A 27714-nucleotide genomic window follows, 5' to 3' on the forward strand; every position below is an offset into this window, starting at 1 on the left:
TTTTTTCTCCACTTTTTCTCCACTTTTTCTCCACTTTTTCTCCACTTTTTTCTCCACTTTTTCTCCACTTTTTCTCCACTTTTTCTCCACTTTTTCTCCACTTTTTCTCCATTTTTTTCTCCACTTTTTCTCCACTTTTTCTACATTTTTTTCTCCACTTTTTCTCCACATTTTCTCCACTTTTTCTCCATTTTTTTCTCCACTTTTTCTCCATTTTTTTCTCCACTTTTTCTCCATTTTTTCTCCACTTTTTCTCCACTTTTTCTCCATTTTTTTCTCCACTTTTTCTCCACTTTTTCTCCATTTTTTTCTCCACTTTTTCTCCACTTTTTCTCCATTTTTTTCTCCACTTTTTCTCAACTTTTTCTCAACTTTTTCTCCACTTTTTCTCCACTTTTTCTCCACTTTTTCTCCATTTTGTTCTCCACTTTTTCTCCACTTTTTCTACATTTTTTTCTCCACTTTTTCTCCACATTTTCTCCACTTTTTCTCCATTTTGTTCTCCACTTTTTCTCCATTTTTTTCTCCACTTTTTCTCCACTTTTTCTCCATTTTTTCTCCACTTTTTCTCCACTTTTTCTCCATTTTTTTCTCCACTTTTTCTCCACTTTTTCTCCATTTTTTTCTCCACTTTTTCTCCACTTTTTCTCCATTTTTTTCTCCACTTTTTCTCCACTTTTTCTCCACTTTTTCTCCACTTTTTCTCCATTTTTTTTCTCCACTTTTTCTCCACTTTTTCTCCATTTTTTCTCCACTTTTTCTACATTTTTTTCTCAACTTTTTCTCCACTTTTTCTCCACTTTTTCTCCATTTTTTTCTCCACTTTTTCTCCACTTTTTCTCCACTTTTTCTCCACTTTTTCTCCACTTTTTCTCCACTTTTTCTCCACTTTTTCTCCATTTTTTTTCTCCACTTTTTCTCCACTTTTTCTCCATTTTTTCTCCACTTTTTCTACATTTTTTTCTCAACTTTTTCTCCACTTTTTCTCCACCTTTTCTACATTTTTTTCTCCACTTTTTCTCCATTTTTTTCTCCACTTATTCTCCACTTTTTCTCCACTTTTTCTCCATTCTTTTCTCCACTTTTTCTCCACTTTTTCTCTACTTTTTCTCCATTTTTTTCTCCACTTTTTCTCTACTTTTTCTCTACTTTTTCTCCACTTTTTCTCCACTTTTTCTCCACTTTTTCTCCATTTTTTTCTCCACTTTTTCTCCACTTTTTCTCCATTTTTTTCTCCACTTTTTCTACATTTTTTTCTCCACTTTTTCTCCACATTTTCTCCACTTTTTCTCCATTTTTTTCTCCACTTTTTCTCCATTTTTTTCTCCACTTTTTCTCCACTTTTTCTCCATTTTTTCTCCACTTTTTTCTCCACTTTTTCTCCACTTTTTCTCCACTTTTTCTCCATTTTTTTCTCCACTTTTTCTCCACTTTTTCTTCATTTTTTCCTCCACTTTTTCTACATTTTTTCTCCACTTTTTCTCCACTTTTTCTCCACTTTTTCTCCATTTTTTTCTCCACTTTTTCTCCATTTTTTTCTCCACTTTTTCTCCACTTTTTCTCCACTTTTTCTCCATTTTTTTCTCCACTTTTTCTCCACTTTTTCTTCATTTTTTCCTCCACTTTTTCTACATTTTTTTCTCCATTTTTTCTCCACTTTTTCTCCACTTTTTCTCCATTTTTTTCTCCACTTTTTCTCCACTTTTTCTCCATTTTTTTCTCCACTTTTTCTCCACTTTTTCTCCACTTTTTCTCCATTTTTTTCTCCACTTTTTCTCCACTTTTTCTTCATTTTTTCCTCCACTTTTTCTACATTTTTTCTCCACTTTTTCTCCACTTATTCTCCATTTTTTTCTCCACTTTTTCTCCACTTTTTCTCCACTTTTTCTCCACTTTTTCTCCATTTTTTTTCTCCACTTTTTTTCCACTTTTTCTCCACTGTTTCTCCATTTTTTTCTCCACTTTTTCGCCATTTTTTTCTCCACTTTTTCTCCACTTTTTCTCCACTTTTTCTCCACTTTTTCTCCACTTTTTCTCCATTTTTTTCTCCACTTTTTCTCCACTTTTTCTCCACTTTTTCTCCATTTTTTTCTCCACTTTTTCTCCACTTTTTTTCTCCACTTTTTCTCCACTTTTTCTCCTCTTTTTCTCCACTTTTTCTCCATTTTTTTCTCCACTTTTTCTCCATTTTTTTCTCCACTTTTTCTCCACTTTTTCTCCATTTTTTTCTCCACTTTTTCTCCACTTTTTCTCCACTTTTTCTCCATTTTTTCTCCACTTTTTCTCCACTTTTTCTCCATTTTTTTCTCCACTTTTTCTCCACTTTTTCTCCACTTTTTCTCCATTTTTTTCTCCACTTTTTCTCCACTTTTTCTTCATTTTTTCCTCCACTTTTTCTACATTTTTTTCTCCACTTTTTCTCCACTTTTTCTCCACTTTTTCTCCATTTTTTTCTCCACTTTTTCTCCATTTTTTTCTCCACTTTTTCTCCACTTTTTCTCCACTTTTTCTCCACTTTTTCTCCATTTTTTTCTCCACTTTTTCTCCACTTTTTCTTCATTTTTTCCTCCACTTTTTCTACATTTTTTTCTCCATTTTTTCTCCACTTTTTCTCCACTTTTTCTCCATTTTTTTCTCCACTTTTTCTCCACTTTTTCTCCATTTTTTTCTCCACTTTTTCTCCACTTTTTCTCCACTTTTTCTCCATTTTTTTCTCCACTTTTTCTCCACTTTTTCTTCATTTTTTCCTCCACTTTTTCTACATTTTTTCTCCACTTTTTCTCCACTTATTCTCCTTTTTTTTCTCCACTTTTTCTCCACTTTTTCTCCACTTTTTCTCCACTTTTTCTCCATTTTTTTTCTCCACTTTTTTTCCACTTTTTCTCCACTTTTTCTCCACTTTTTTCTCCACTTTTTCTCCACTGTTTCTCCATTTTTTTCTCCACTTTTTCGCCATTTTTTTCTCCACTTTTTCTCCACTTTTTCTCCACTTTTTCTCCACTTTTTCTCCACTTTTTCTCCATTTTTTTCTCCACTTTTTCTCCACTTTTTCTCCACTTTTTCTCCATTTTTTTCTCCACTTTTTCTCCACTTTTTCTCCACTTTTTTTCTCCACTTTTTCTCCACTTTTTCTCCTCTTTTTCTCCACTTTTTCTCCATTTTTTTCTCCACTTTTTCTCCATTTTTTTCTCCACTTTTTCTCCACTTTTTCTCCACTTTTTCTCTACTTTTTCTCCACTTTTTCTCCATTTATTCTCCACTTTTTCTCCACTTTTTCTCCATTTTTTTCTCCACTTTTTCTCCACTGTTTCTCCATTTTTTTCTCCACTTTTTCTCCACTTTTTCTCCACTTTTTCCTCCACTGTTTCTCCATTTTTTTCTCCACTTTTTCTCCCCTTTTTCTCCATTTTTTTCTCCACTTTTTCTCCACTTTTTCTCCATTTTTTTCTCCACTTTTTCTCCACTTTTTCTCCACTTTTTCTCCATTTTTTCTCCACTTTTTCTCCACTTTTTCTCCATTTTTTTCTCCACTTTTTCTCCACTTTTTCTCCACTTTTTCTCCACTTTTTCTCCACTTTTTTCTCCACTTTTTCTCCACTTTTTTCTCCACTTTTTCTCCACTTTTTCTCCACTTTTTCTCCGTTCTTTTTCTATGGTCGGTCTACCCATTAGCTCTGCCATTCATACTGTAGCTCTACACCTACTGCACATGTTACTTTATGATTGACATCTCTTTCGTACCAGAGCTGTCTAAGTCTACTCTGACCCCATATTTGTCATTACTATATTGTCCTTGTACTGTATTATGATATTTGTATCATGTGTTTCATTTCTTGCTGTGTTGCAATTTTTTTGCTGCATCCCAATTGTACCTCTACATTGTTCGAGTTTATGTTATTGTTCTCTCACTCTTATGTGATACTGATTATTGTCATTTTTCATGATTACATGCAGATAAGTCCAATCTGACGAAGGCTCAGGCCGAAACGTCATTTGTAACTTGTTTTGGACAAAAACATATATGCTTATGAAAAAAAAAATGTTCTTAATACGGACCAATAAAGAGTGATTTTGCATTACTATCCATTGTGACTTACTGACTTAGTCTGGGAGATATAGAGTGCCGAGGTTACTCACTAATTTTATCTATTATTACCTCTGAGCACCTATATACCAGTGAGCAGAGCTTCCTCTACAGTAGTTCTCCTGATTAGGCATGCCCTTACCTCATGAGCAGGGCATTGCAGCTTTGGTAGCAACCATTACGACATGGACTCTGCTGCTGTGGACCCGGGGAGAGTGAGTGCAGATTCATTGCACCCACACTCCTCACATGAAGGGTCCGCACTCCTAGAAAATGGGGGATACGTTCCCTGAGTGTGTCCCCCCCATATTCTAGACGGTCCAGAGTCGTCGTGGGACCCCTTTATTTTTTTTCTTACAATAAATTGGTGAAAGAGGAAATGTTTTGGGGACTTTTTTTTTCAAATAAATTTCTTTTGTCGATTTTTTGTTTTTGTTAGTACTGACAGTTTATGATGTTGGGTATCTAATAGACGCCATGACATCACAAACTGCTGGGCTTGATCTCAGGTGACTTTACAGCTAGTATCAACCCGATTTATTACCCCGTTTGCCACTGCACCAGGGCACGGGATGAGCTGGGGTGAAGCGCCAGGATTGGCGCATCTAGTGGATGCGCCACGTCTGGGGTGCCTGCGGCCTGCTATTTTTAGGCTGTGAAGGCCCAATAACTATGGACCTTCCCACCCTGAGAATACCAGACCACAGCTGTCCGCTTTACCTTGGCTGGTGATCCAATTTGGGGGGGACCCTACTTTTATTGTGTAATTATTAATATTTATAAAATAATTATAAAAAAGAGCCTGAGGGGACCTCCACATTGGATCCCCAACCACGGTAAAGCTGCCAGCTGTGGTTTTCAGGCTACAGCCGTCTGCTTTACCCTAGCTGGCTATCAAAAATGGGGGGACCCAACGTCATTTTTTTTTTTTTAACTATTTTTTAAATAGAAAAAATGAATGGGCTTCCCTGTATTTTGATTGCCAACCAAGGTAACGGCAGGCAGATGGGGGTGGCAACCCATAGCTGTCTGCTTTATCTGCGCTGAGAATCAAAAATACCGCGGAGCGCTACGTCATTTTTTTAAAGATTTATTTTTACAGCACTGTGATGTCCAGCAATCAAAATACAGGGAAGCCCATTTTATTTTTAGTTATTTAAATAAATAATTAAAAAAAATATATATGGTCTCCCGCTGCATTTTTTGTATTGCTAGCTAAGGGTAATCCAAGCAGCTACTGGCTGCTAACCCCCACTGCTTGGTGTTACCTTCACTGGCAATGGAAAATCCAGGGAAGCATTTTTTATTTTTTTTGCCAAAAAACTACAAAAAAAGGACGTGAGCTTCGCCATATTTTTGTATGCTAGCCAGGTATAGCAGGCAGGTGCTGGAAGAGTTGGATAAAGCGCCAGAAGATGGCACTTCTATGAAAATGCCATTTTCTGAGGCGGCTGCAGACTGCAATTCGCAGCAGTGGGGCCCAGAAAGCTCAGGCCAACCTGTGGTGCGGATTCCAATCCCCAGCTGCCTAGTTGTACCTGGCTGGACACAAAAATGGGGCGAAGCCTACGTCATTTGTTTTCTAATTATTTCATGAAATTCATGAAATAATAAAAAAAGGGCTTCCCTTTATTTTTGGTTCCCAGCCGGGTACAAATAGGCAACTGGGGGTTGGGGGCAGCCGTACCTGCCTGCTGTACCTGGCTAGCATACAAAAATATGGCGAAGCCCACATAATTTTTTCAGGGGGCAAAAAACTTCTGCATACAGTCCTGGATGGAGTATGCTGAGCCTTGTAGTTCTGCAGCTGCTGTCTGTCTGTATGGAGAAGAGCAGACAGCAGCTGCAGAACTACAAGGCTCAGCATACTCCATCCAGGACTGTATGCAGAATTTTTTTGCCCACCAAAAAAATGGCGTGGGCTTTGCCATATTTTTGTATGCTAGCCAGGTACAGCTGGCAGCCACGGGCTGCCTCCAACCCCCAGTTGCCTATTTGTACCCGGCTGGGAACCAAAAATATAGGGAAGCCCGTTTTTTTTAATTATTTCACTTATTTCATGAAATAATTAAAAAACAAATGACGTGGGCTTCGCCCCATTTTTGTGTCCAGCCAGGTACAACTAGGCAGCTGGGGATTGGAATCCGCAGCACAGGTTAGCCCGAGGTTTCTGGGCGCCTCTACTGCGGATTTCAGTCCGCAGCCGTCCCAGAAAATGGCGCTCTCATAGAAGCGCCATCATCTGGCGCTGTATCCAACTCTTCCAACAGCCCTGGAGCCGGGTGGCTTGTTGGGTAATCATGAGTTAATACTGGCTTTGTTTTACTAGCCAGTATTAAGCCAGAGATTATTAATGTCAGGCACGTTTGACCCGGCCATTAAGAATCTCCAATAAAGGGTTAAAAAAAAGACACCACACAGAGAAAAAATACTTTAATAGAAATAAATACACAGACACATTAGAGACTCCATCTTTATTACCCCCTGTCAGCCCTCCACGATCCTGCTCTTCTGTCTTCTTTCTTTCTAGTGTAGTAGTAGTGACGATTGTAGTGAGGATGAGATTCACCAGCCCATCATGGGCTGGGGAACCTCATCCTCACTACAATCATCACTACAATCGGGAAGCAGAGTGCAGCCTTCACTCCGTGAGTGATCAGTGCTGGCTGCTAGCGGTAACAGCGGTAACGCTGACAGACGCGTTACCATAGCAACGGTGTTCTCGGAGCCGCGGTTAGCGGTGACGTCACCGCTAACTGCGTTGCTATGGCAACGGTGATCTCCGTTAATGACCGGCTGTGTCAGCCGGTCCCTAACGGAATGGGGAGTCGACCGTGTGCTAGAGCATGTCGCCGGTACACGGCGATACACATATGTGCACCGTGTACCGGAGAGATGCACTCGCAGGTCCTACATGACGTGTCATAGTCATGTGACCAGTCTGTAGCCAATGAGATAATAGCCACGTGACTGGTCACATGGCTATTTTGACGTCACGATAGGTCCTGCATCTCTGCTGGCAGTGCAGGTCACCGGGAGGATTCAGCGATCATCCGATGGAATAGCGGCAGGAGACAGAGTGCAGAAGGGATCGCGAGTACCGGTAAGTGTTATGGCAATGTTTATTAACTGTTTGTGTACATTTATAATGCATTTTTATGTGTTTGTGATTGCCTCCCATTATAGCCTATACGTTCGAGTTCGGTTCGTCAAACGTTCGACGAACCGAACTCGAACGGGACTCCCGTTCGGCGAACCGGCCTCGAGCCGAACCGGGACCGGTTCGCTCATCTCTATTCACAACCTATAACATACTGGTGTTTTCATAGGTCATGTCGCTGCCAATGATGCACGTTCACCCACAGAGCCCACATCTTTCCTTGCATGTCGGTGAGGTGCACAGCAATAGTGCTTGAACAATATATACAATGGGTGCTTAAGCCGTGCAGTGAATACAACACATGGGTATAAAGGAGAAAGGACACTGCACACAGAGCAAGCACAATCGGCTATCTTAATTATAAAATTAGATTTTTGACAAAAATAACTTTAAAACACCATTAAAACTATAAATACCACAACCCAGGGTCCATCCAACCCCCACATAAATTATGCAGTCAATACTATAATAAGTAGTCACCGTAGCAGGAATATTGTGTCTTGTATATAGAAAAGGAAAACCAAGAGATCATGAGCACAATACAGACATACCAATTAGACATAATCCATAATCATATTAACACAGTCAAAATTGTACCAAAGCTGCCCAATAGTTATGCAGTGACCTCATAAGTTACATATCTCTGTGGCTTACAATATAAACTCTGGCTATCTAACACCCTCCTAATAGAGGTGTTGTGGCCCCATATGATCTCATAGAAGCCTAAGTAACAGTGCTAATATACAGTGCTAATATATGAAACCTGTCAATGACATAAATAAGCCTACGGGGGGAATAAGGGAGACCCTGGGGTAGGAGACCCCACGAGTATTGCCGTTTCTGGCTTTGTCAGGGACTTTCCCTGATGAAGCCGGCAATGGCGATACGCTTGTGGTCTCCTACCCTATGGTCTCCCTTATCCCCTCTGCAAGTTTAACAGCATTGAGGCTCAAGAATCCTTGATCAGCATATTTATGTCATTGACTGGTTTCATACAAGGCACAATATACCTGCTACAGTGACTACTTATTGTAGTATTGATTGCATAATTTATGTGGGGGTTGGATTTGACTCTGGGTTGTGGTATATATGGTTTTAATGGTGTTTTAAAGTTATTTTTGTCAATAAAAGTCTAATTTTATATTAATTATATATAGGATAGCTGGTTGTACTTGCTCTGTGTGCAGTGTCCTCTCTCCTTTATATGCATGTCGGCTGTTCTGATCAACTGACTCTCTGGCAGAAGGATTTAACACATGCTAAGGGGAGAGCGGATGGGTTGTCATGACAGCCGGGAGTCAGCTGATAACCCCTGTGTCTGTCATGATGAACTTCCTGTGAACATTCGCTGCAAGCCAGCGTTCATAGGAGGTAATGATTTCTGCTATACAGGGCAGTGCTGATGCACTGCTGTGTATAGCACAAGCAATCAGATGATCACAGCTTCAAGTCCCCTATGGGGACTAAAAAATACAACAAAAAGTAAGAAAAAAAGTTCTAAACAATATGAACAAAAACAAAAAAAACCCACAAAAGTTCAAATCATCCCCTTTTGCCCTATTGAAAATAAAATAAATACACTTAAGGCCACATTACACGCAACGACGTATCTAACGATATATCGCCAGGGTCACAGATTCCGTGACGCACATTCGGCATCGTTAGCAACGTCGTTTCCATGTGACACCAACAACAATGGAAAATACTCACCAAATCATCCATCGTTGACACGTCATTAATTTTCAAAAAATCGTTGATTGTTGAGGATGCAGGTTGTTCGTTGTTCCCGAGGCAGCACACATCGCTATGTGTGACACCTCGGGAACGACAAACCCCAGCTTACCTGAGGCCGCCGGCAATGGGGAGGAAAGGAGGTGGGCGGGATGTTATGGCCGCTCATCTCCGCCCCTCCGATTCGATTGGGCGGCCGCTTAGTGATGCCGCTGTGACGCCGCAAGTACTGCCCCCTTAGAAAGGAGGCGGTTCGCCGGCCAAAGCGACGTCGCTAGACAGGTAAGTCCGTGTGACGGCTCCGAACGATATTGTGCGCCACGGGCAGCGACTTGCCCGTGACGCACAAACGACGGGGGCCAGTACACTTGCTAGCAATATTGCTGCGTGTAAAGCCCCCTTTATTTAGTATTGCTGCATTCAGATATAACCAATCTATCAAAATATAAGATTAATGAATACAATTGGTAAATAGTGTAATGGGAAAAATATTCAAAATGCCAAAGTTGTTTTTTTTTGGCTGCATTACAATAAAATGTAATAAGAGGGAATCAAAAATCACATCTACACAAAAATGGTATCAGTGCAAGTAAAAATGTCAGCTCACGGTGCAAAAAATAAGCCCTCACACAGCCCTAGAATCCGAAAAATAAGAATGTTACGGATCTCAGAAAATGGAGCCAGAAGCGATATATTTTTTACAAGCTTCTGAATTTTTTTCACCAATTAAATAAAAAAAAAACTATACATGTTTGGTATTTACGTATTAATACTGAACTGGAGAATCATATTGTCAGGTCAGTTTTACCATATAGTGAACATAGTAACAAAAAAAACCCCAAAACAATAGTAGGAATTGCACTTTTTTTTAAATTTCACCGCACTTGGATTTTTTTTTCCATTTTTCTAGTATACTAGGTCATAAAATTAATGGTTACACTCAAAGGTACAACTCGTCTTGCCAAAAACAAGCCCTCACATGGCTATGCTGACTGAACAATAAAAAAGGTTATGGGTCTTGAAAGAAGGGGAGGAAAAAAATAAAAGAAAAAACGGAAACTCGCTGAGGGGTCAAGAGATTAAATAGGTTAATTATTTGGAAAAGTATGCTTCTTTTTTATACCCCCAACATGCACAATATGGTCTTGGGAATTTGTATTATTTACCAGCATTAATAAAGAGTGCTGCGATTAATACGTTGCAGTGTTTAGTTAGTTGTATTGCAACATATCACCATTTATTATCCAGCACACCATATTTATTCCAACATTATATATTATATTATAACGTCACTGATGGTGTAATGTAAATAAGAGTAAAAGTTTTCTTTATTCTAAGTCCCGAAAGTTTCATGTCTGCAGACAGTTCCACCGCACTGTCTGCAAATGAAAAATATGACATTAAGCACACTTAGGTTCTTATTCTAATAGGAAATTCTCCAGAATGAAACATAAATAAAGTAAAGGAGACCAATTATTTATTAGACAAGAAATAGCAAACAACATCATGAAACATTATGGAGGGAATTTATCACGAGGGGAATTTCTGGGAGCTCTGAAATAGAAGAAAATGAAATGTTGTCGAGAATAGCAAATATAGAAAGGTTAAAAAAGGAATTAAAGGGGTTCTCCAGAATAAAAAATATAAATAGCAAATGGAAATTATGTCATTATATATAAATTAATAAATGCCTTTAATTAAAAAATCTAATTTGTTTTGTCTATGTAGGTTTCGGTAATTATAGGAGTCCATTAAAATGTCTTTAATAATAATAATAATAATAATAGGACATGTGCCTTTAAGCATGCACTCTAATTAGCTACACCCTCTCTCTTTATGTGCATTAGGAAGCACCAACATCCTACATGTCTACGAAGATGTGCTTCCAGTGGTATATTCTGATCTAGTACTCCAAACACTGGGGGGTTGAGGTAAGGAGATGTAACTCCAACTACTGTCCAGTTTCTGTCTGATGTAATGCGGAAGATCACAGGGGTGCCTGGTAAGAAGAGGCTGCTTACACTGCTATCCACCATGTATTTTTAATCTAATACTGGTCATACTGGTTTGCTGAGGTAACAGGCTTCTCGTACTGCTGTGCACTCTGTCTTGACCTAATAGAGCAGATGAAAGGGGTGCTGTCCACCGCATATTTCTGATCTCATACTGGAAATATCAAGGGTGCTGCTGTAAGAAGAGGCTGCTCACACTGCTATCCACCCTGTCTTTCTGATCTAATACTTGGGATACCCGGGGTGCTAAGAAGTGTCTGCTCCTACTGCAATACTGTGATCTATCCTGTCTTTCTAATATAATACCGGACATGCATGTGTCCTCCACCATGACATTCTGATCTAATGCTGGAAATATCAGGGATGCTGAAGTAGGAGAAGGCATTGCAAACTGCTGTCTACCTGTCTTCCTGTTCTATCGCCGGACACACCAGAGGTGCTGAGATAAGACGAGGCCATCACACTGCTGTCCTCCACCATGTCCTTCTGATCTAATACTGGAGATATGAGGTATGTGGACGTAAGAAGAGGCTGCTCACACTGCTGTCCTCATCCATGTCCTTCTGAGCTAATACTTGAGATATCAGGGTTGCTGAGGTAAGAAAAGAATGCTCACACCGCTGTCCTCCACCATGGCCTTCTGATCTAATACTGGAGATATCAGGGATGTTGAGGTAAGAAAAGACCATTCACACTGCTGTCCTCCATGTCCTTCCAAGCTAATACTGGAGATATCAGGATTGCTGAGGTAAGAAGAGGTTGCTCATACTGCTGTCCACCACCATTTCCTTCTGATCTATTACCAGAGACACCAGAGGTTCTGAGCTAAGAAGTCACTCACACTGCAGTCCATTCTGTCTACGAATAGCTCAGTGACCTGGAGACAGCTGGACAGTATGTGAAATAGATTATCTCTTGGTCACAGATGGAGCTTCCTACTACACATGCTCACATGCAACTATCCTATTACCATCCTAAGACAAGCTTCTGTCATTGTACCAAAATGGTGGCCATTTAAATTCTATATTGATTATCAAAATGTATATGACTTGCTAATTCAATGTATCTAGGAATTTAGAATACCATTTCAATTACCGTAGTTATTTTTTTTTCTACTCCAGCAGACCCCATTTAAGTATCACATAGTCTTTTTCCTGCATAATATTGTACCTCAGGTGAAGGACATATCTTTTGGTGCACAATGCACAATGCAAATGTTTTATCATCAGCTTCTCTCAGTTTTTGTAATTTCGCATGATATATGTGACATAGAAAATAAATTAATTTTCTGCTGTCAAAGTTTTCTAAAGCAAATGCTAGTACTTTCATTTATACAGGAAATAAAACAAAGTAAAATTGTAGCCCCTACTTTGATATGACCATAGGTAGCCACCCACCTTGCCTATCCCACATCCTGTTCAGTTGCAATTTAGCTCAAGTTACTTGACCCCACGTATCACAAAATAATGGCATTTACTAGCATCACATGCCAATTTAGGAAACAGTTACATTACAATTAAGGTTTTTGAGCAATTAAAAAAGCTAAATGTAGAGCTATTTGGGAAACAAGGAAGGTGCCTACATGTCTGACCATTTTTTGTGTAAATCACTCTCTGAGTTTTGCATTTATTTTCACGTGCATAAAAAATATGGATTATAAAGCCCAGCTTGAAGAAAAACTCCTATTCCTAGAAAATGAAATATAGAAAAACAGATGAATGTGACCTCTGATTTGTAAAGCCTGAGCTGACACTAAGTCACAGTGAGGATTTTCCTTTGAATGGATTGGAATAGTGTCATTGTTGTAAATATTCATGATTGGTGTACGTGGAAACTTCCTGAACAGCAGACAGTTCCTTTGTGTAGATTCCTGCAAGCATTAATCATGAATGGCCATAGCTGGAAAGGGTGTAGAGCTAAAGTTTGCAAGCACAATGTTCAGGAAGCCACTAAGATAAAAACAAACAATATTACATGAGTATTAATACTGGGGGTACATAGGAAAATAAAACGATAAGAACACGTACGTGACCTGACTGTGATCCTGCTACTTAGTAGAATTCAGGAGGTCATACATCTAAAAAATGACGCATGAAATGTATAGAAACTATGCTATTTAGAGATGTTCTCAGAGGATGTAATGATAGCAGATTTTTAGGATCTGTATTACAAACCTACTGTGAGGACCTTGGGGATCTAAAATCCAATGGTGAACTAAGTCCAAATCAGTAGAACCACATGAGGTTTGATCTCATTAGATTTGTCCAGTATTGTATTCGTAAACCATACATCAGCGGTCAGTGGTTCCCGGTAGTCATTGTTTACTTCCTTAAACTAATGACATCATATAAATCCATGTGACCGCTGCAGCCAATAACTGTCTTCAGCTGTCTTGTGCGATTCGTGCTCGTAGCCCCTACTGAGGATAGTGATTGGCTGCATTGCCACAACGCTATAAATCCTGGCAGACTCTTAGATTAGGATGACATCTTGGGTAACAAAGTCTAACACGGACGAATTATCACTTGAGAATCCTTAATTTTTCAAATAAATAGTGGCGGTGATGTTGTATAGTGTCTAAACACCTTAGACATCTATCAGTTATAAGATATCTATACTACTGCCCTCCAGACACATGTATTTCTGTTTCGGTCAAACGTTCATGTGTTTTACATGAGGAGAGTGGAATAAGTCATGGTCAGATACCTCTGCTTATGTCCCAAAGGAACTTTGCATGTAACGTCTAAATTGAAAATGCCCAATCCTTTATCCTCCTAAGATCATCAGTCAGGAGAGAGTAAGGAGGCCCAAATACACAGGGGGTCTCTCTAAGATCAGCAGATGTACAGATTTTAATGCACCAATCCATTACTTTTTTTCATTGCTGCACTGGTGCTTTTAATCAAAGGTCCCTGCACCCAGTCTTATACTTTTCCTCACCCTTTATTGCCAACCCTTCAGTTGGTCTTTGGCAGTTCGTGACCTGCCAAATGTTTCCACTGTTTCATGGAATCAGCTGGAGATCACATGTTAATTCAAGTCTATGACAGCCTCGTTCAGGCTCTCATAGACTTGCATCTGACTTCCAGGCCAGTCAGAAGTTATGGTTCCAAAATGGAGCTGTGGGATCAAAGCGACGTCAATAAAAGGTGAACACAGCAGTGGGTGAGTATATGAGTTGTGTCTGGGACCTTAGATTGAAAGCACTACTCCAGTGCTGAAAAAAAGACAAAAAGCGCTGGAGTGGTGCTTAAATTAAAGTTTATGAAGACCTTAAAGTGTACTCTTTCCTAAGTTATTTTTAACGATATACATGTTTAGGAAGCTTATTAGAAACAAAATTCTCATGATGGAGCCAACGATACAAATACCCGTCTAGCCTTGGTATAGCTAGATCAGTGTATGCACTACTCAAAACACATAGCATAAACAAGAGGACAAGGAGTAATTTGTGCAAAAAACAGTGCAACTTTATTAGAAAAATCACACACAGAAATGGATAAAAAATTGATATAAAAACAATCCCACAATGGAGATACGAGGGGGAGGGGCTCAGGCCAAAAATTAGGAGTCCATGGCATCCAAAGTATAATAAATGCTAAAGTTAATCAATATATGTGTGCAAAATCACAAAAAAAAACATATTATATAGGAGTTATGAAGGCATCCAGGCCAAAGAAAACTCAGGAAAGCCATAGTTACCTAAAATGCAGGTTCAGATGGAAAACAGTCCAGGAATGTTCCGAGGCCATCAGAGAGCCCCCCAGGGGACAGATCAAGGGACCACCAATGCGCATTTCGCTAGGGGTTACACGCTTCTTCAGGGAGGGAGATCCCTTTCTATGTGTGATTTTTCTAATAAAGTTGTACTGTTTTTTGCACAAATTACTCCTTGTCCTCTTGTTTATACTATGTTTAGGAAGCTTGTCTGTTCCTTGAAGGCAAGTTATAAAAGGGTTAATCTCAATAATAAGGGTTTACCATTATTAGTACTGTTATGTTGTAATGTACTGTGTTATACTGTAGGCAGACTTCTGTCACTGATGGCACCATTATAGGAGACGTCATCCCTTTTGCATGTGTTTTTAAACATTCTAAGGATAATGCTTTTTACAAGGCAAAGGATATGCATTTGGCCTGGAGACATGATGTACAGTCTAATTAAAACAATCAGTATATGAAAGCTTTAATTGCATTTTTACATTCAAAGTATTTGGCAGAAAGATAGGGGGTTTGATTTACTATTACGGCACAATCTTAATTCTAGTGTTTATTCTCAGTCGGTCGTCATGGTAACTGAGATACTTACCATAATGCGGAAAATAAATACTAGAAATTATCTAAGTAAACAATCTTCTTCTTATTTAACTCATCCAGCTATCTCCAATGGGCTTTCTATCCAGAATAATCAATTCCCTCACCTTCCGAACAGCTGGTGCAATCTGCTCAGTATGCCGGGTTCCCGAGATGTCCTGAGCAGTTGTATCACTCTCAGTTACACTGGCTACTAAGGAACCAGTGAAGAGCACTACTTACCCATTCTATGACCTCTTGTACCCCACGTGTTAGAAATGTACAATGCTAGTGATTGGGAATAGGATGTGTCTTTACAATCAATAGAAACTGTAACAACATAATGGTGGTCAACCTTACCAACCGGAAGAGATACCATACGCCTCGTTCAACTTGACAAAAGGAACTTGGTTCCCCAAAACCTGGTTTTATTAAAGTTTTATAACTTTTATTATTTTTATTCTCTTTATTTTGCTTTTACATGTTTCTCTTTTATTGTACATTTAAAACATATATAGTTCTATATGAACCTATAACTGTGAAAGCTGCGTCTGGGAAGTGTTGCTTTCTTCTGTCTGAAGGTACTGGTTGGTCCACTGGCTTCAAATATTCATTGCCAGCGAGGTCTGGAAACTAATGTTAAAAAGGACACACTGGCTGCAATCTTTCAGTAAACTTTCTAAATGAGTTCTACCTATGCAAGCAACACCATTTAATGGGAACCTGTCAGTCTGTCAGGTCCCATATTCTGTCTTACCTAGCAGCAGGGACATGTGTGGGTGAAAAATCTCTGCCTAACCATCCCTGTCTAATAATATTGTGTAGAAGCAATGTTTTAAAAAAGGATTTATAAGTTACATTTTCCCTACGCTAATTAGGGCTGTGGCTAGTCGAAAGGGCGTTCTTTCGCCCAACTAGTCTGCCCTATTTCTGTGTTATCACGCCCCTGAGGGCGTGATAACATGATTTTTATGAGCCAACGTCACCGCTAGCTCATGGAGATTTTGCGCATACGTTCGTCTCTTTCCCACAGCGTCGCTTGGCCTTTACTCCCTGGCTTCACAAATGCACTGCGCATGGTCGGAAGTGCCGGAGACTTATCAGTTTTCTAAACATTGCTGTTTTTACCTTCCCCTGGAAGCACTCTGTTTATGGCTGGCTGCATGTGGGCAGAGACCTAAGCTACCCAATCAGTGACTTACAATGGGGTTCAGGTCAAGTCCGGGTCCAGAACCGAACTTTATCTAAAGTCCGGCTGTAACGCAGAACCACATTTCAATGGGTCCGCTCATCTGCACTGCAAATTTTTATGCCTTTTTGTCATGCACCTTAAGGGGGCTTTACACGGTAGCGATATCGCTAGCAACTTGTAGCGATAGCGAGCGTATAAGTACCCGCCCCCGTCGCGCATGCGATTGTTTGTGATCGCTGCCGTAGCGAACATTATCGCTACGGTAGCATCACACGTACTTACCTGGTCGGCGTCGGCGCTGTGACTGCCGAACAATCCCTCCTTCAAGGGGGAGGGACGTTCGGCATCACAGCGACGTCACCGCAACGTCACACAGCGGCCGGCCAATCAAAGTGGAGGGGCGGAGCTGAGCGTGATGTAAACATCCCGCCCACCTCTTTCTTCCGCATTGGGGCCGGCGGCAGGTAAGGAGACGTTCCTCGCTCATGCGGTGTCACACATAGCGATGTGTGCTGCCGCATGAGCGATGAATCACAACGCTAAACAACCCTTACCGATTTTTGAGTTTGGGACGACCTCTCCATGGTGAACGATTTTCACCATTTTTGAGGTCGCCTAAGGTCGCTGGTAAGTATCACACGCTGCGATATTGTTAATGACGCCAGATGTGCGTCACTAATAATGTGACCCCGACGATCAAACATTAACGATATCGTAGCGTGTAAAGCCCCCTTTAGAGTCAGCTGAACACATTCGTTTAGCTGACAAATCTCTCTCCAAATTTCCCATACACATACTCAGCTCTGACTACCACAGATATGCTTTTAGAGGGGAAAGAAGCATTAGCCATTATTATCAAACATCCAAAGAGGTAGGTTATTTTCCCAGGAAAACAAAAATAATTGGAGGGTAACTCAACATGTCCAATTCTTCTCTCCCTTACATCTGTTGGGGAAAGTCAGTGGACTCCATACAGAGATGGTTATCAGGTGGTTATCCTGATAAAATCAGTGGGCTCAGTTGAATGAAATCTCATGAGTAATCTTGGACTATTTTAAACTAAACAAGCTCTAAGATAACAAGAAAAATCCCATACAATCACCAAACGCCCAGGAAACTTCAAAAACACTATGGCTTGGTTACATGTAGGGATGGGCGAACCCGAGGTTCAGTATTCAGTGTTCATACCAAACACAGACTTTTAAAAAAAAAAAAAAAACAGAGTTTAGGTTCGGAGTTTGCATGCTTTAAATATTCAAACCACTAACGCGAACATCACTGTGCTCGGGTATGCTCGGTGCTCAGCCCAGTGCAAGCCACTTGCAGTGTTTGATCGGCTCGAACTGGGGGTAACAACAGCATGATCGGATGTAGTGTGCACCCCCCAAAAAATGGAAAAACCCCGCCCACCTGCCCCCAAAAGTGATCTGTTTATGGTTGATTGCATGTGGGTGAAGACCTGAACTGCCAAATTAGTGACTTCAATTGGAGTTCATGTCAAGTCCAAGTCCCAAACCAAACTTTATCTAAAGTCCGGATAAACCTGCCGAACCGAAATTTCATGGGTCCGCTCATCTCTAATTTCATCTGAACTGTAAGGCTGTGATCACACTCCTTTTTTCTCTGTTCTGTCGGGTTTTTAACTGCCAGCAGTTCATAGTTTACAGCACTCTTTTTGACACTAGAAAAAAACTCTATTTTAGGTCATTGTCAACCATGAGTATATGTTAGGAGCTGTTGTTGCTCCATTATTAATGGAAGTGATTATGCTCATGAGTACGGAGGCTAATATAGAAACATGATAAAACTCTTACAGATGGAATTGACTATTAATAAAATCCTTAATTTTGGGGGGTGTTTGCATAGGTTTACGTTGGGATATCGATTAATTCCAAATTGTGAAGTGGAATTTGAGCACCTACACTAAGCATTTTGTACATCATGATATGGTGACAAATAAAAGGAACTTATCTAATTATTCCATCAATTGTCATAATTATCAGGCAATGCAGGTCAAAGGACTTATAATATGTGCAAGAGCAGCAAAATGAAGATTTGCACTCAAACTATTAAATTAAGGAATCAGTGAACTGAGCAACCCTAAATTACCTACCATTTAGCTGCAGATCATTAAATTTAAATGCTTTAATAAAAATTAAATCTCTGCAAAATAGAATGCATACCATGTCATAAATATGGAAGAATCACAGCCGCCTTTGTCAGAGAGTAGTGATTCTAATTAATGATAAGATATATACTGACATTCTGGATTAAAAAATGCCACATAATCAAGAATGTTTGGCAGAAGATGGAGACTCCAAGAAGCATTTTGTTCTGATATGATGCATTAGATAAAATTAAATTAGTGAAAAGTTTTAAAACATAAGTAAGAGAAAAACTGCATACCTTCATCCGCATCAGTCACGTTAAAAGTGAGAATTGTTGAGCCAATTGGTAAATTCTCCATTAGGGAAGTGCTATAGGTGCTCAAGCTGAAGACTGGGGCATTGTCATTGATATCCAAAATATTGAAATAGACTCTCACACATGAGGACTGCCCTCCGCCATCTCGTGCACACACTGTGAGAATATAATACTGCTGTACTTCAAAGTCCAGTGCACGTGTTATGTTAAATACTCCAGTTACAGGATTTAAGAAGAACATGCCATCCTCATCATCATCGGTAACAGTGTAGGTGATTTCTCCATTGATACCAGAGTCATCATCTGTGGCCAATATTGCAGCTACAATGGAGCCTGATTGCGTGAGAAAAAATTGTTTAAAAATATAGGATGGTAAAAAATACAAATAAAATGTAATATAAATATAATATCTCCTGATATAAATCAGATGAGGGCTCAATTCTAAATATAAGTGAATCTCTGAAAAAAATTGGCAAGAAACATTCAACTTTAGAAGAAGGTGGGTGAATTTCTAAGACTATGTATTCAGTCGTTTTAAGGTCTTACCTGAGTTTTATGTTCCCCTATCCTAAGGCGGGCTTTACACGCTGCGACATCGCTAGCATTTGCTGGCGATGTCGAGCGCGATTGCACCCACCCCCGTCGCACGGCCGATATGTGGTGATCGCTGCCGTAGCGAACATTATCGCTACAGCAGCATCACACGCACATACCTGCTCTGCAACGTCGCTGTGACCGGCGAACCGCCTCCTTTCTAAGGGGGCGGTTCGTTCAGCATCACAGCGACGTCACAGCAGTGTCACTGAACTGCCGCCCAATAGAAAAGGAGGGGAGGAGATGAGTAGCCGGAACATCCTGCCCACCTCCTTCCTTCCCCCTTTTCCAGTGGATGGAGGTAAGGAGATGTTTGTCGTTCCAGCGGCGTCACACATAGTGATGTGTGCTGCCGCAGGAACGACAAACAAAATCGTACCTGCAGCAGCACCAATATTATGGAAATGAACAACGTGTCAACGAGCAACGATTTTGCACGTTTTTGTGCTCGTTGATCGTCGCTCATTTGTGTTACACGCTGCGATGTCGCTACCGGCGCTGGATGTGCGTCACTAACGACGTGACCCCGACGATATATCGGCAGCGATGTCGCAGCGCGTAAAGTACCCCTAACAATGAACCAATAAATACAATATAGTAAATGTACCATAAGATAAACAGTCAAGAGCATTTTATGAGATATTTGGCTTACCTGCCATGGTGTCTTCTGTTACATCAAATGAATAGACAGCTCTTGTAAATTTTGGGATGTGATCGTTGACATCACTTATTGTGATATTTATTCTCATATCTGAAGACTGAAGACCGTCATCTGCCCTAACTAATAGGGAATACTTAGAGCGGCGTTCTCTGTCCAAGCGTTTGGTAGCAATCAAATCTCCTGACTCCGGGTCAATACGGAAACTGTCATCAGCGCCACTAATAATAGTGTATGTTACCAGAGCATTAGGACCCTGAAAGAGTAAAAATATATTTTTTTTTTATGTTATAAAATATATATTTTTTATGACATATATTATAGAAATCGGTGGACTGGTGATAAAGCATAGTAACATCATTTTTACAGTACTATAGGCATAACAGTACCCTCCACCTCATTATATTTGGACTTTTTTTTAACACGTTAGAGATCAAATACTTTTCAGAAATGTATAACTTGCTCTTCAATAGTGATATGTATGAATTTGACAAAGAGCTTGAGTTTACATATTTTGTAGCTCGGATGGTTCTTTCTGGATTTAATAATATGCATTTACTTCCATTTAATTGACACAATTATATGAAAGGGGTTGTACAAGATAACTAACAGTAACACATTTAACATACTGAAATATATTGTACACTGTCCCCTCTACTCCCTGTGGTTTCAGTATTGTGTCCCAATGCTCCTCACAGATTTTCTGTTTACCTTGGCTGAAGGTCTGACAGTCTCTATACCCAACGCCCGCTCACAGCCACTACTCACTGACCTTAGTGGTCTCTTGCCACTCACTGCTAAGGACAGTGATTGGATCTAGCGGTCACGTCTGCAGCCAAGGTATACAGAAGACCAGTGGTTAACATCGGAGATGTTGCTTACCTGGCAGGGAGTAATGCCCATGAAAATATGATAAACACATATTGGGACTGAAGATCTTAAGTATCCCTCTCTGATAGATGGTGTTGGTGGAGAGTAGGATAGCCCATGTTAAAATATAACACCATGTCCTTTTATTCTTAGGGAAGGTAAGCAGCTGCCAGAGGTTCCTAGCAGTTTCTTACGCCACTCATCCCATAGAAGATGCATGCATGCTTTCTTGAACTAAGCATGAATCTGTAGTGAAAATTCAGGAGGAATAATGGTCAGATGATCAAACATTCAGCCATCATCTAATTAACATGTATGTGTAGAGTGTCGCGGGGTAGTAGTCGTAGGTGAAGGATTGACGTCAGATGCCTTGGCATGCTACCTGAAAAAGCTGGTCCTGGCTGGGTGTGTGGACTTATGTCATGTGGGCTGTGAACCCGTGCAACCACATGTGGCCACTGATGCCATCTGGCCAGGAACAAATGCTGACTTGTTTTCACAAGTAGACCACTCATTCATGTTAAATATTAATACTTTAATTAACGGATTGTCATCATCAACAACTCTCCAAACTGCATAGAGGGCACATATTGTGTAGCTCATTTTAATTCTACAAGGCATACTCAGACACAGTCACATTTCCGACTGGGTTACTTTCGATCTTACTGGTGTTCTGAGTCTCAGTGTAACCCAGTCCAACAGCAGAGTTTATAACAGTCACTCCCTTTTTTACTGCTTCCCATCTTTTCAAATACTTAGGGAGAGTCCACTAGGTAGGATTAAGCTGATGGTTAGGGGGATGCCCACTGAAGTCCTGTCTTCTGCTTTCCTTCAATTAAGCCACCTTTGTTCACATGCCAGTTAGTATCAACCTGTGACCTTGTCAGCTAAGGGCTTGGCCACTAAAGTCCAATCGTCCAGCTCCAATTGTCCGGGACTGCTCCATTCCAGGGCTGGGCTCTAGTCTCAACATTGTTCTCTCTCTGGTTCTTGGTCAACACTCAAGGATCATGCGATCTACGTTACGGTCTCCTTCCTCTGTTTGCCACAAGTAACTCACAGCATATGACCATTACGACCTGCAGACTATTCATATTTCTCACTTAATGGATTTCTACCACCTTTTCAGAATGAACCATCTCTTACCCTATCAACTAACCTCTCCCAATGTGGGCTAGTCTCAACAATTAACTATCTCTCATCCTATGTTCTGGTACTACCTATACAAGTGCCATGTAATACTTTACCACTTATAATACTTCCTATCCATTACATTACCTTTCACATGGCACAATATTTACAAAAATCGCAGGACATAATTCACATTAAACTACTCAACAATACAATAACTTTGGTGATTGATGTGTTTAAGGGAAGGGATACGTACAACAGCACCCAGTCCACTTCCTTACATATGCCCAGCATAAAGAGGTGGTCCTCCTAAATCCCTATCTATTTTGTGATAAAATTTAAACTATTTTCTAATATGTTTGAATTTAAAATTCCCTACCATTCCGTAACTATACTATCTACCTGTTTTTCTATTTTATTTTTTCACTTCCTCTTTGATGATGCTTTGTTTGAGAATTCGAGTGCATGCGCAATACCTGACTTGCAGAGACCAATGCTGCTCCGACAAGTGACATCACTGATATATCCACACACCGGGGATTCTGACAACGCGCTCTCGTGCTGGATTATCACTGTTGATCTGAGCTGGCAACAGAGATCTCGCTGTCATTGTGCACATCGCACACTGCACAGCATGCAGGGACTAGCCCAGCCCATGAAACGAGTATCACAGATGACGCTTAAAGGCACTTTACACGCTGCGATATCGCTATCCATATCGCTAGTGAGTGTACCCGCCCCCGTTGGTTGTGCGTCACGGGCAAATCGCTGCCTGTGGCGCACAACATCGCTAACACCCGTCACACACACTTACCTGCCTAACGACATCGCTGTTGCCGGCGAACCGCCTCCTGTCTAACGGGGCGGTTCGTACGGCGTCACAGCGATGTCACTAAGTGGCCGCCCAATAGAAGCGGAGGGGCGGAGATGAGCGGGACGAACATCCCGCCCACCTCCTTCCTTCCTTATTGCGGGCAGCCGCAGGTGCGAGGTTGTTCCTCGTTCCTGTGGTGTCACACGTACCGCGTTTCGTGCGGCATGAAAAACCAACGATATTATGAAAATGGATGACGTGACAACGATCAACAATTTTTGACGTTTTTGCGATCGGTGATCGTTGCTCCTAGGTGTCAGACGCAACAATATCGCTAACGACGGCGGATGTGCGTCACTAACGACGTGACCCCAACGATATCTCGTTAACGATATCGTTGCGTGTAAAGCACAATTTAGTTTCAGGGAGGAAGCAGAAGATGTGTAAAGGTGGCTTTACACGCTACGAGATCGCTAAAGCGATCTCGTTGGGGTCACAGAATTTGTGACGCACCTCCGGCCGCTTTAGCGATGTCGTTGTGTGTGACACCGATTAGCGATTTTGAATCGTTGCAAAAACGTTCCAAATTGCTAATTGGTGACATGCTCCCCTCTTCCCAAATATCGTTGCTGCTGCTCTTCGTTTCTGCGGCAGAACACATCGCTGTGTGTGACACTGCAGGAACTAGGAACCTCTCCTTACCTGCAACCCGCCAACAATGAGGAATGAAGGGGGTGGGCGGGATTTTTGTCCCGCTCATCTGCGCCCCTCCGCTTTGATTGGGCGGCCGCTTAGTGACGTCGCTGTGACGCTGAACGAACCGCCCCCTTAGAAAAGAGGCGGTTTGCCGGTCACAGCGACGTCGCAGAGCAGGTATTTGCGTGTGACGCTGCCGTAGCGATAATGTTCGCTACGGCAGCGATCACCACATATCGGCCGTACGATAAGGGCGGTTGCTATCACGCTCGACATCGCTAGCATCGGCTAGCGATGTCAAGCGGCCTTTAGTGACCGCAGCCTCTATCCCTGATGACACTTTGTTTAAGTATCCCGACATGCTTCTGAAACAAAGCGTAATCAAAATGGAAGTGAAAGGAAAAATAGAAAAATAGTTAGGGAACAGTAGGGAATTTTTAATTCGAGTATATTAAAATATAGTTTTTGATTATAGCACTAAATAGATAGGGATTTAGGGGGAAAATTACTTTGGACTTCGAGCACTGCCGTTTTGTGCCCACAAGCTCCTTAGGAGTAAATCTGGTATGTCCCATGTATGGAGTTTTACAATACTCACCCGTTACACCATAGTCTTACAGTGATGATAAGTAAATTATTAAATCTTTTATATCTTGTTAACTGCCTTTCTATATCCATTACCATTATTTCCCTTGCTCAAATTCATATTATTCTTTGCTAAACTGAAGAATTCAAACAATATACATAATGCAGAATGTTATTATAGCATCATAACATTTTCTTTATTCATTTGAACAATTAGCAAGGAATTTCATGGCGGAAAATGGTAGACGGTCTTGTTATAGCTTTAGTCGTAATTACAATTCTAAACATCTGTCGTAAAAAAAAAACAACAGTTTTCACTGTTAGTTAATGAGGAAGCTTTGTGTGACTTATAATGTGTAATATGATACAATCATTTACAACAGTCACTTTCTATTACGCTGCTGAATTACATAAAAACCAAACACTAAAAGCACACAATGAAATAACATTTAGCGTGATAGAAAAGGACTGAAATAAATACATCTATGCCAAAAAATCCCATCAGTATTATTGATTTAATATATTATTAATATTTTATCATACCTTACAAAACATGATGATGACTATTATCTGATACAATAGTTTCACAAACCACAATTACAAAATGTGCAATAGTTATGAAAACACATCATGAAATATGCTCTCATGCAATGAACATTTGTGAAGTCCTGTGGAATATACCATATTTTTTGCTTTATAAGATGCACCGGATTATATAAAATGCAAACCAAATTTAGAGATACAAAAAGTTAAAAAAAATAAAAAATAAAAATGGGGTCCTTCTTATACTCCGGTGTTGTCTTACCGGAGGGGGGCGGCAGCGGTGATGGAGCGAGGTCACAGGAGGCAGAGGCTGTGCTAGCAGCGGCGGCGGGTTCATGGTGGCGGCAGCGGGTCAGTGGTGTCACCGGCGGATCAATGACAGCGGCGGGTCAGTGGTGGCAGAGGCGGGTCAGTGACAGCGGCAGCGGTGGCTCAGTGACAGCAGCAGTGGTGGGTCAGTGACAGTGGCAGTGGCGGGTCAGTGGTGGCAGAGGCGGGTCAGTGACAGCGGCGGGTCAGTGACAGTAGTAGTGGCGGGTCAGTGGTGGCAGAGGCGGGTCAGTGACAGCAGCAGTGGCGGGTCAGTGGTGGAGCAGGCCAGTGAGGTGAGTGTCCCAGTCTGTCCGCAGTCCTGGTTCAAGAGCTCCATCTGCGCACGCGCTGACTCTCGGTACCATCATTTGAAACCGGGACCGTGGACAGACTGACACTCGCCACACAACCACCCGCCCGCACAGAGTCGCAGCCAGCAGGCTGTCCACCCGCATAGAGAGGCAGCCGGACAGAAGCAGCCGGCCACGACAGACACCCAGCCGTCTGCACGCAGCGACATGCTCCTGGCCGCCTGCACACACCTGGCCGCCCGCACACAGAATTGCACAGACAGCCTTCCTTGGTAAGCTATATTCAGATTTTAAGACGCACCCCTCATTTTCCTTCCAAATTTTTGGGAGGAAAAGTGCGTTTTATAATCCAAAAAATACTGTAAATACCCCATTTCACTCTCTTCTAGTGGTGCAATAGTAATGGTATGGGATAAGCCTCCATAATTATTCAGAAATTACTGGCACTCAATATAATATAATGGAACATAAATAGTGATGAGCACTAAAATGCTTGAGTATTTGTTACTTCTTGAATCGAGCACGTCAGACACTCGGATGGGCTTGACTCGACTACGGAGCATAATGGAAGTCAATGGGAAACTCAAACATTTTTACGGAAGACCCTAAAGGAGAGGAGAGAGACCAGGAGGGTAATTGAGCATGTTGAGCACTCACAAGATATTTGATCGAGTACCAAGTATAATGGAGGTCAAAGGGAGACTCAAACATTTTTCCGGAAGACTCTAACAGAAGGGCACAGAGAGAGACCGGGCAGAGAGTTGATCACTTGAAAGATACTCGATTGATTATCGAATCCCTCGAGCACTCTGATGCTTGATCACGTGTCAAGCAGTGTCGAGCATGCTCACTCATCACTAAATATAAAGAAGTATGCATCACATAAAGAATAAATGTACAGTATGATTCAGAAAGGTTTATTCACGTCTACCTGACAGTCTATGGGTGGCTTTGCACACTACGACATCGCAGGTGCGATGTCGGTGGGGTCAAATTGAAAGTGACGCACATCCGGCATCGCATGCGATATCGTAGTGTGTAAAGCCTTGATGAAACGATTAACGAACGCAAAATCGTCGTAATCGTATCATCGTTGCAGCGTCGGCGTAATTCATAATTACGCTGACGCGACAGTCCGATGTTGTTCCTCGCTCCTGCGGCAGCACACATCGCTGTGTGTGAAGCCACAGGAGCGAGGAACATCTCCTACCGGCGTCACTGCGGCTTCCGTAGGATATGCGGAAGGAAGGAGGTGGGCAGGATGTTTACATCCTGCTCATCTCCGCCCCTCCGCTCCTATTGGCCGCCTGCCGTGTGACGTCGCTGTGACGCCGCACGACCCGCCCCCTTAGGAAGGAGGTGGGTCGCCGGCCAGAGCGACGGTCGCAGGGCAGGTGAGTGCGTGTGAAGCTGGCGTAGCGATAGTTTTCGCTACGCCAGCTATCACACGATATCATACCTGCGACGGGGGCGGGCACTATCGCGTGCGACAACGCAGCATCGGCCTGCGATGTCGCATCGTGCAAAGCCCGCCTATATCTATATATATAATTGCCTTATTCTGTCTGTCTGTCTGTCTATCTGTCTGTCTGTCTTGCTCCAAAATTGTGTCCTTACGGTGACACAAAGCGGATTGTCCGCTGGCCTCGCCATGGCCCCGCCCCCCCGCACGGATTGGTCTCTCGCCCTGGCTCCCCCTCCACACGGATTGGCCGGCCGCTCGCACAGGCTCCGCCCCCCACACGGATTGGCCTCTCGCCCCGGCACTCTGCACGTATTGGCAACTCGGTCACGCCCCGCCCCCCTCACGCAATGCATGCTCGCTCTGGCCCCGCCCCCCGCACGCATCCCCCGAACTGACACGGAGACACGACTCCCAGGTGAGTACTGTACCCCCAGGAGCCCACATCAGCATACGCCGCCAACCCAGCCGACACAAACCCTCGCATTGCTGGGGTTTGCCGCCGTATGCTGGTGTGGGCTCCCGTGCGAGTGAGGGACGTGATGCGCTGGTAACCATGGTAGCATAGTTACCAGCGCATCAAGGTCGTGCAGCGGCGGAACATCCACACGCACACACATAACAACAGACACACACATACACACGCACATCAGATCACACTCACTCTCACACACACCTCACATCGCATCCACACACTCACAGCATCCGGAGATATCGCTTGCTTCTCGGCCGCGATACTGTGCTGTGAGCTTCCAGGACCTGCCGGAGGATCACATGGCCAGAAGCATGTAGTATCTCCGGATGTTGTGAGCGTGAGCTCGTATGTGCAATATCGTCAGTGT

The 27714-nt window shown here is 41.9% G+C and overlaps 1 protein-coding gene across 1 annotated transcript in view; it reads right to left on the reverse strand.

The window, feature by feature from the left end:
• The window catches only part of FAT4 (FAT atypical cadherin 4), a 352940-nt gene that overhangs the window by 104702 nt on the left and 220524 nt on the right, over positions 1-27714 (reverse strand). The window contains exons 3-4 of the mRNA XM_075348774.1: positions 20143-20404; positions 18879-19229 (exon numbers count right to left, since the gene is read on the reverse strand). Of these exons, the coding sequence (XP_075204889.1) occupies positions 18879-19229; positions 20143-20404 (613 nt within the window). The remainder of the gene's footprint in view (positions 1-18878; positions 19230-20142; positions 20405-27714) is intronic.

The sequence above is a fragment of the Anomaloglossus baeobatrachus genome, chromosome 1, assembly GCF_048569485.1.
Source record: "Anomaloglossus baeobatrachus isolate aAnoBae1 chromosome 1, aAnoBae1.hap1, whole genome shotgun sequence".
Lineage (NCBI taxonomy): Eukaryota > Metazoa > Chordata > Amphibia > Anura > Aromobatidae > Anomaloglossus > Anomaloglossus baeobatrachus.